A 10,000-nucleotide genomic window follows, 5' to 3' on the forward strand; every position below is an offset into this window, starting at 1 on the left:
ATGTAAATACAAATTCATAAACTCTTAAATGTATGTACCCAGATTAGTACTTGTCTCCCCACATGTGTAGACCCCTCCCCCACACACAAATGCTCATGCACAGTCATAATAAGAAAGGAAAAATAGATCCTAATGTTTCAAGTCAAACTATAGTCCTCATTTAACAATAAAAGCAACTAAAACCATTTTGGTACTATCATCTGACAGTCCAACATAAACATTATAATTTGTAATTCCTTTCATACTGTGGTTGTGGTCATTCACTATTGTATGTATTTTTTCATACATTTTTATGGTATTACACTAACATACATAATTTTTTCATTCAATAATACTTGTTCTTCAATGGTAAATAGCTGATAACTTTACTAATTTCCACTTCATTGAAGTGAAACCAACTTATAAAGGATTTATATAAGTGAGGATATATTGTATGCAATGTAACAATAACATATGTACATATATAGCTGTATACATGCAGATGTGACACAGAATACATTGCTTTTCTCTTCATAGACTAACATGCTCTTGGGAAAGGTCCTCCTTAGAGAATATGCGCAGAGCAATTGATTTGGCAACTCTCTCCAGAAGTGCAGTTCCTGAAAGTGTCTTTTTATATTGTATATGTAATATATAAACTAAATAGATAAAGGATGCCATATATTGTATATTTTTAAGATATTCATTGAGGATTAAAAGCTCATTACATAAAGTGAATGATTTAAGTTAAAGATTGAAGAGTACTAATCAATGATAACTTGGTCTGTCAGAAGCCACTCACTATTGCAGCAGCATGAGCAGGGAAGCAGGTTGTTGTGAGATTGATATTCATTCATGTTGCCTTTGCCATAACACTATATCCGCTTCTGCACTTTGCTCAGAGTTGTTTTACAAATGTAGTGTATGTATTGACTGTTAATAGGTATTAGGAATTGTTCACATTTCCCTTCCTGTGTAAAGAGTGCAGAGCACCAGTTTATAGAAGGGCAAATATGCTCCTTTATTTCTTACTGTAGGCATGTATGTTTTAAGTTAGTTTTTATGCTGGTAGGTTCTCATTTTTTGTGTTAGTTCTTCAGAATATCTAATGGAAGAGTTAGATTGATGCTGTGCATTTTTCAAACCCATATACTTGTAGGAAGATTGAGTTTTATTGGAAAATATATCTAGTTAAATTTAAGTGATTATTAAGGTTTGACTTGTGTTGTTTAGGCATGATTTACCTAGATCTAAATGATAATCAAATTTATTAAGTAAACAAATCAAAATAAAGAATATATTTGTAAATTATTTAGAATTACACATGTATGAACTTATTTTAGACCATAAACTGATAATTTCTATCTTTGTTTTTACAGTGCCACTTGTAGAAATCACGGAAATTAGAGAAGGATGGAAAACAGACACCTTCAATAAAGTAAGCTCTCACACAGAGAAGCTGAAGGAGAAGGGTGGAGGTAAACTGCAAAGCAGAGTTGTCCTTATAACTTTGTCAATATTCAAGTGTGATGTAAACCTCATATGTGGCATTTGGAAGTAAACTGACAAATTTTCCAAATCTAACATTTAGAGAAAATGTTTAATACAAGTCTTAAAATCCTTTTCTTTTTTTTAAGAATTGAAAGTGAAACTAAGAGCACATAATAGATTTTAGATTTTAGCCAAGATTTAATGTGGTCAAGCCCAGCATCCTCAAAGAACAGTGGAGAATATGTTCCTCTATATCAGCCAATATTGATAGTTACAATATTACTTTGGGATGCCTCATATGAGACTATTTAAGAATTCATATCAAATATGTTTGTCAGATTTCCTTTTGACATTCTAATTCAAAAATTTCTCATTTATAGAATTTTGTTGTATTTACTATATAGGGATATTTTATATGGTGTATGATATTAAGATATTAAAAGAGCTATTCAGATTGTGGTCTTGTTTATAATTGTAAAAGTTTGTGGTTGCAGATTTTTTATATTGCTTCTAGAAGGAAAATGAATAATAAATTTGTTTGTAAATAAAAACTGTTAATGAAATCTGATGGGAAAGACAAGGAAATTAAAGTAATATTCTCATAGTCTCAAGTATGAAATGTCATATAATGGGAAAGTGTGGGATTAGAGAAGGTTAAGGAGAACAATAAAATTTTAAGTGGTTCAAGTGATGAGTCTGAGGCAGTAGGGCGGAGCTCGTTGATGGAGAAATTTATATTAGAGTGAGGATGTATAAATGGAAACCACAAACTGATCCTAGTTTTTGTAATTTATAATGAGAGATCTTAGAGTGGTTTTGCATTCATACCAAGATGCAATTATTGACTTTGCCTTTATTTTGCTTCAAACATTTTCTGTATTTTCAAAATATCCAGTATATATTGAAAGGAATTTAAGGTCTCATTTTATATCCATTAGGTGCAGGTGATGAGCCTGTCCTGGAAGAGAACAAGTGCTTCTCCATTATTCATGGCCAGGGAGGCAGAGACGTGTTGGACTTAGTTGCATCAACAGAAGAAGAGAGGGATGCCTGGGTGACTGGGCTGTCACACCTCGTTCAGTCAGTCAAAGCGTTACACGAAGAGAAGCAGTATGATGTGTGAGTAACTCAAACTCCATGTTTATATGTGATCTTTGTTATTAGTATCCTTTTCTTTATAGTTGGATGATAATGATACACCAAACTATTTTGGCTCTTTACAGGTTGGCAAGAGTAAATGCCATATTAGTTCAACTCAATTCCTTTTTTTTTTTTCTTCCTTCTTCTTCTTCTTCTTCTTCATCAAGTGCTTAATCATCAAGGACCCAATTGTTAGCTCTATCTGTCTCACCAGTCTACCCAGTTTCTTTGATTTTTGGAAAGAATCTCATTTTTATTGGTTAACATTGTTGATAGCATTATGGTAATCATAATGTTATTTGATGATAATAACAGCATCAATATAGAATTAGAAAAAAATATCCTGAAAACTCAAGAAAAGGAGAAATCACGCCCAATCGCTTACTAATTGGTTCCATGGTGATTGAGCACTTCTGGGGCCATCAGTGTGCAAACAAAATTCACAGAAGAAAACTACAGTCAAGAGTATATATACCTAGCAACAGTGGTTTATTTTATTATTTTTTTCTTCTTCTTCTTTTTGCATTTTAAAATGTTACATATTATTAGTTTAAAATGTTACTTATTATTTGTTTAACAATATCATTCCACTCACAGATGGCTAAGGAAGCAGTTCGAGGAGGCTGATAAAGACAATAATGGATCACTTAATTTTAGTGAATGTTGTGCTCTCTTGAAGCAGCTAAATATTAAAATGGACAAGATTCATGCCAAGAAACTTTTCAATGTAAGTATTAAATTTGTATGCACTTTGTGTTTAGAAATAAGAGACCCAGAATGTAAGTTTATATCAACAACTTTGCTTTGGTTACACCTTTCAAATATAGAAAATTAAGCGATTCTTGTAATCTTTTACAGTGGAGAACATATTAAGTTTTCTTTTTTTAATGATATATTTTGGCCTTTTTTTCTATAGCAAGCAAACACAAGCAAGCAGAAGAGAGATGGAGAGCAGGTATTAGAGGTTGAGGAATTTGTGGCCTTTTATCATGCTCTACTGAAAATGCCAGAGGTTGAAAAACTATACAAGAAGTAAGTGTGGAGAGATAGTGCAATTTTTTTAATGACACCAGTATTTCTTTAGTATTGGCACAATTTTAAAGATTTGAATGACACCAGTATTTCTTTTGTCCCGATAATTCCTCCATAAGATAAAATTCCTCCATGAAATTAAGCTTCAGTGGTTTATTTACCAGATGATCACCATATAGATATGGAAGACATAGCCTTAGTCAGCCATTTTCAATGCTTTTATAAAGGGTTTGAAAGATTATGACTTTTCATTTATTATAGACAAAAGTAAAATGTTTACCTTTTATGATAAAGTTTACAGATATATCATGTTTTTTTTTGGTACTCTAAGCAGTCTGTTGTGTATGTGTATATATATTTTTTTTCTATTTGCAGGTATTGTAGTGAGAAGACAGGGTTAATGAGTGCAGACCAACTATGTGCCTTCCTTCACAAAGAGCAGGGTCTTACAGACTATGATCATAGTCAGGCTACCAAGCTTATGAATGAATTTGAAATTAGTAACCTTAAGGACCAAGGCTACATGACTCAGGATGGTAAAGATCATTTCCTCTTTAGTTTGATCAGCTGGAAATTACTTTAGTAATATTTTAACCCTAAGGTATAATACTGCAAGATGACTGGATATTCAGTATGAAGGATTGTCTAGGAGATGCCTAGAAATTAATTTTTTTTTCCTTCCTCTATCCACTCAGGTTTCTATCACTTACTGCTTTCGGACATGTTTGATGTGTTCAACTGCAACCACCAGAATGAAATTCATCAAGACATGAATCAGCCATTGTCACATTATTTCATTGACTCATCACACAACACGTGAGTGCTATTCTGTAATGTTGATAGTTTTTAGCTTTCTGAAATATGAGCTAGTACACCTTGATAGGTACACATCTGTATTTGTCTGTTTTCCTTGAACAGACTCCATATCATCTCTTTAGGTATTCTATAACTCTGTATAATAAAAATAAGTAAGATTTTGTTATTTGTGTCAACCTTCAGTAATAAACCCTGTGTTGCCATTTATGGCAAGCAGGAATAGGATCCTGACTATGGAGATAATGTCCTCTCTGCAGCAGGCACTCTTCCAGTCATGGCTCATGGATGGTGCATTTCACACTCATTTACTAATGAAAATAATGTTAAAGCCCCTTCCTAAATGTCCACTAAGTTCTAATCACCCTCTAGTAGCTTTGTATACTCTCGGCAAGTCTTTCCTGTGACCCCAACCAAAATTCTCATGGTAGCTTATTCCCGTCACCATTATCCCCAGCCAAAGTTTTTACTGCATATTCATATCACCTGACCCTTAGCCAGATTTTTTCATGACATAACCATCACATCATACAGATGTAAGTGGTTAATTTGATGCTCTGAACATCATTAGATCTCTGTTTTCATTACAGGTACCTGACAGGGCATCAGCTGGCTGGAGAAAGCAGTGTTGAAGGGTACATTAGTGCATTGAAACGAGGCTGTAGGCTGCTTGAGTGTGAGTACTCTTATCTCTTTCTTTTTTTCTCTTTCTTCCTTTTGTTTCCTCTCTTTTTTCTGCTTTTTCTTTTCAAGCATAATGAGGGTACATGTGGTACATGTCCTTCTTCTGCATAATGTAATAGCTGCATATCTTGCTATCACATTTCTAAATGACAAGCTTTTGATGATTGAAAGTTATATATTTTAATATGTATAATGATCATGCAGTGGACCTCTGGGATGGAGATGATGGAGAACCAATTATCTACCATGGCCACACTCTAACTTCAAAGATCACCTTGGCCGATGTTCTCAGAGACGGCATTAAATTGTATGCATTTGAGGCATCACCCTACCCCGTCATTCTCTCAATAGAGAACCATCTCAGTCTGGATCAGCAAAGGACAATGGTGAAGCTTATGAAGGATATTCTGGGAGGTAAAGTTGAAAGTTCTTATTGACATATTTGAAATAAGAGGCCCAAATGATGAAGGTTGCTGACATTCTAATATTTTGATACTCATTTTGATGTGATGATAAGGTCCAGTGTCAAATGTAACATGTAGCTTTGTGATATATTACAGTAGTGGTCTGACAGAATTATTGTTATGTAACTTTGAGGAATAGTTTTTTAAACTTGTTTTTATTATTTCTCATATGACAACTAAGTTTTATTCATTTCTGATTCATTTATTATACTCATGGGCTTTTTAGGAGTATCAAATGGTATACTGATATATTTCTCTTTGATGCTGAACCTAACATGAATATATATAAATTTAACATGTAAGGCTACTGAAGCAGTTACTTATTTGTTTATGTTGGTGATATATATATTTTTTTATATGAAAACCTTTAAAGATATGCTGGCAACGGATCCAGTCCCAGACGACATTACTGTTATACCCTCACCGGAAGCTCTCAAGAACAAAATTATTGTCCGTGCCAAGAAACCAAAAGGTGTGTAGCAAGACTAGTGTTTAATATAACAGTCTTGATTATAACTGGCTCATAGTGTAAAGTACATTATATGAAGAAGAGTGATTACTTTTCAACATGTCTTTTTATCCAAATATGACTCTCCTTTTTTCCATAAATAAATTTCCTGTATTTTGTGGAAAATTATTTTTCCCTACTATTTAAGTGAATTTTTTCAGGATAGTACCAAAGTGCAAAAGTGAAAGAAAATGTGTATATGATTTTTTTTCTTTTTTGGTGGGTTCACAGGATACACTTTGAATAATTTGGAGTCCAACCATGTTTCAACCTCCTTTCCATATAACTAGTTGTAATGATGATAGTTGTCAATTGAGTTTAACCAGGTGTGTACATATATAAAAATTCAGATTAAATCACTGAAAAATTACGTAATTTTTTAATGCTTGGCCATAATTCCTCTTTCATTTATCTTGCTATTACCTCAAACACCAGAGACTCCTGATGAACAAACAGATCATTTGCTGTACAGTGAGTCGTGGCCTAGCGTACGTGCATGGACATGAGCCCTGGTTATGACATGAAATTTGGGATACAGTGTATTAAGTCTGTCTTGTTTTACCCCCTGTTTTATGTTTGCATTTTGACAAATATTTGACCCTCTCAATTATGCATCTTTTTGGTCAGATACCCAAGTTAGTTTAGGAACATTGTTATGTGCATTATTTGGTTTTCAGTAATTTTTTTCCTTCTGATTTTTCTCGCATGGCATCTTATCTGAGGTATGAATTAAGTGTTGTGGAACATCTTTCCTCAAGACTAGAAAGTCTGACTTGGCAATTTAGATTATAATCTTAGGGTTGATGTGTATTTTTTCACAGAAGATAGACATTATCATTTAAAATTGCTGTTTATTGATTGAGTTGACATGAAAATGAAGGATGCTTGTTACATTTTGAGAAATAATTATTGAAATACTTGTCTAACGTGAATGATAAACTGTATGATTTTTAGTCTCTTTGATATCATTGATATAGTTTTTGCTATAGTTTCTTATTCTTTCACTGGAAATGTTGATAGTCACTTAGATAGTCCAGGCATTGTTTCTCTGTAGTTAGTTGTAGAATTGCATTTTCAAATATTTTTGCGGTTGAGTATTTGCCTGCAATAATGAAAAGTTTGGCCCTTACTTTTTTTTCCCAAGATTTATGTATTTATGTCAATGTTTCATTTATTTGGTTTATCTTTTCTCTCTTTCTTTCTTTCTCTTTTTAGAATGCATGTTTCAGGAACACTTATATTCTTTTTTCCCAGGAAGAAAAGCAAACATTTTGAATGATAAATAGGATAAAGACTATGCATCCAAAAAATGAATGAAGGAAAAAAAAGAAAGAATATGTGTGTGGGTGCGTGCATGCATGTGTGCATGCGTGCGTGCATATGTGTGTGTGTGTGTGTGTGTGTGTGTGTGTGTGTGTGTGTGTGTGTCTTTATAAACATACAGATAGATACTTAGATATAGCTGTATATGATATGCATGTATGTGTGTGAATGTATGCTTGTAGTTCATGTACATATGCAAATGTATAACCAACTATTGTTTTATACCACAGGCTCAGAAGTGGAGGATGATGATGAAGATGATGATGACCAGGACAGCATTGACTACATAGACAGTGATGATGGGGCAGCACAGTCAAAGAAGGTGAGACCATTTTCTTTCAGCCATTTGAAGGAACTTATACTGTTTACTATGGGAATTACAACTTTCTGTGTAGATTAAATACTTATCATATTTTTAGAAAGATACAAAGGAATTGATAAAATATAAGATAATTGGATTTATAGATAGGTATTGTATTAACAGATGGTGCAACAAAAGTTATATATTTCATATTTTTTTTCTCATCAAAGGTTCCACACTCGTTATCAGAAAGACTTTAAAGTAAGAAGGATAATTGAAATCTAACTGAGATTTGTCATTTATTTCTCTAGCTGGCATGCTACTATTACCAGGTATACATTAATGAGTATATTATCCCATGTACATAAGCTTTGGATGTAGCCCCCAATGCATTTTGTAGATGGCCTCTGCGCACACATTTTGCTTTTCTCATTTGGCATTTTTCATCCATCGAGGAGTTTATGGCTGCTCGTACTAACACACAGGATTCCAATACTTTGTATTTCCATCAGATGTGTAGACTGCTTGTATGAATAGTTTAGCAGACTCCAGACCTCAAGCTCCAGTAGTTAATGTGTTTATGCGGCTACAAATTGTCCATCCACACTGTAAAAGCTTTGTCTTTTTTTTTTTTCCTATTACTCAACTAGGATTTCTTCACTCCTCACCTTTTGACTCTCTACCGCTCTTTCAAGAGCTCTAAGAAGCGAAAACAAAGTTCCACAAAGAAGCGCAGGATGTCTCAGCCACAGGTAGTACAGATCTGCCCATCCTTGCGAATTGGCGTGTTTTATGATTCAAGTTTTCTTTTTCTTTTTACCTGCTTGCTTGGATGAGTCACTAGTATAGTTTATCCAAACCTTTTTTCTCTTCTCATCATTTTTCATTTGGATTCTGGAATTGCAGTTGGAAATTTAGAAAACAAAACAAAAAAAAAAATTATGTGGGATATGACAACATTGATTTGTGTGTGGCATGATCCATCTTCTTCCTCTGTTTTCCTTCTTTGTTTCTAGTCTCTTAATTGCCAAAGAGCATGGGTTGCTCTTTCTACTTTCGTAACATGTGATGTGGACATTAAGCGTAGACATGTTCCTTAGTCTGTAGGATGTTACCTTTTGTTTATTATCTTTGTCATCCATATTTTGTTTTATTGAAGTCACTATATTTCTGTTTTTGTAACTTACATTCAGGATGGATGGGTAAGTTTTTCAAAGGAAATGAAATTGTTTTGTATAATGTTGATGCTGTGGTGTAGTTTTCAGTTACTGTACTTGTAGTGGAGCTTGTTGCACAGTATCATAAGGAGTTTGATTATTTGTTTTATAAGTTGTTGATTTACATGTATGCCTTCCAATTGAATTTGAAAAAAAATGACATTCTTCTTATATTAGATAAATACAGACACACTTAATTCATATTATTTATGTTAACATTATGATTATTCTGATATTAGAACACTAATAACAGAAAAGTGTTAAAATTATATGCAACAATTTTACAGAAAGCAACAAGAAAGGAGAGAAAACATATAAAGAAAATGTCAGGAATCAATTCAAACATGCCCATTATTTTTCTGTTTCATGAACAAATACAAGTCTAATTCCATGTAAGGTTATTTGAGCTTACTGAATATGGTTTTCTTGCATAATAGAAATAATATTTAGTGATTTTAAGGACAGGTTTGTCATATGTTTTCTTGGATGGGCAAGTTATTATATCTATAGATGGCTTTATACTTGAATAGGAAATTTGTATTACATTTGATGAGGATTTTAACGTGATTAATGATTGTTACAAAATATATATTTTACTATTTTTTTTTTAAGGGTCAAAATTCTTACTGTATTTCCTTATACAATATGTATATTAGTGTTTTCACTTCTATTAGAAAAGTTAAGAAAATGAGATTGACTGAAGGTAATTCTTTTATTTAGTTTTTGTCAGAATTAATGAGAATGACCTTTATGCAGGTTTTTTTCTTAGTGCAAGTTCATGGCAGATTTTTGAAAGTGTTTAATTAGTTCAAAAAGCAATTTCATATGAACTCTGTGTGTTAGTCTGGACATCCTAGTGAAGCAATAGAGATAGATGTGATATCAGAAAAATACAGGGAGGCTTTGTACTACTTCAGGATTATGTATGATTTTGAATTGCAAATGGAACCTTCAACAAGCAAACCAAGCAAGCTGTTTTTCAAGTAGTAGCATTTGTGCAAACTTGTGAAGCTGCATTTTTTTCTGTAATCATTATTCTGGCTGCGTA

The 10,000-nt window shown here is 33.0% G+C and overlaps 1 protein-coding gene across 21 annotated transcripts in view; it reads left to right on the top strand.

Annotated features, from left to right (window-relative positions):
- LOC113808841 (1-phosphatidylinositol 4,5-bisphosphate phosphodiesterase delta-4) overlaps window positions 1-10,000 on the top strand; it is a 98,066-nt gene that overhangs the window by 78,563 nt on the left and 9,503 nt on the right. For 10 of the 21 annotated variants that reach the window (XM_070142313.1, XM_070142316.1, XM_070142299.1 and 7 more), the window contains 12 exons: window positions 1,359-1,457; window positions 2,409-2,589; window positions 3,208-3,337; window positions 3,527-3,642; window positions 4,018-4,178; window positions 4,338-4,458; window positions 5,046-5,131; window positions 5,344-5,553; window positions 5,977-6,075; window positions 6,547-6,582; window positions 7,665-7,756; window positions 8,386-8,487. In XM_070142313.1, the coding sequence (XP_069998414.1) occupies window positions 1,359-1,457; window positions 2,409-2,589; window positions 3,208-3,337; window positions 3,527-3,642; window positions 4,018-4,178; window positions 4,338-4,458; window positions 5,046-5,131; window positions 5,344-5,553; window positions 5,977-6,075; window positions 6,547-6,582; window positions 7,665-7,756; window positions 8,386-8,487 (1,433 nt within the window). Of the gene's footprint in view, window positions 1-1,358; window positions 1,458-2,408; window positions 2,590-3,207; window positions 3,338-3,526; window positions 3,643-4,017; window positions 4,179-4,337; window positions 4,459-5,045; window positions 5,132-5,343; window positions 5,554-5,976; window positions 6,076-6,546; window positions 6,583-7,664; window positions 7,757-8,046; window positions 8,068-8,385; window positions 8,488-10,000 lie in introns of all 21 variants that reach the window. The other 11 variants (XM_070142302.1, XM_070142309.1, XM_070142310.1 and 8 more) reach the window with 5 other exon arrangements.

The sequence above is a fragment of the Penaeus vannamei genome, chromosome 29, assembly GCF_042767895.1.
Source record: "Penaeus vannamei isolate JL-2024 chromosome 29, ASM4276789v1, whole genome shotgun sequence".
NCBI lineage: Eukaryota > Metazoa > Arthropoda > Malacostraca > Decapoda > Penaeidae > Penaeus > Penaeus vannamei.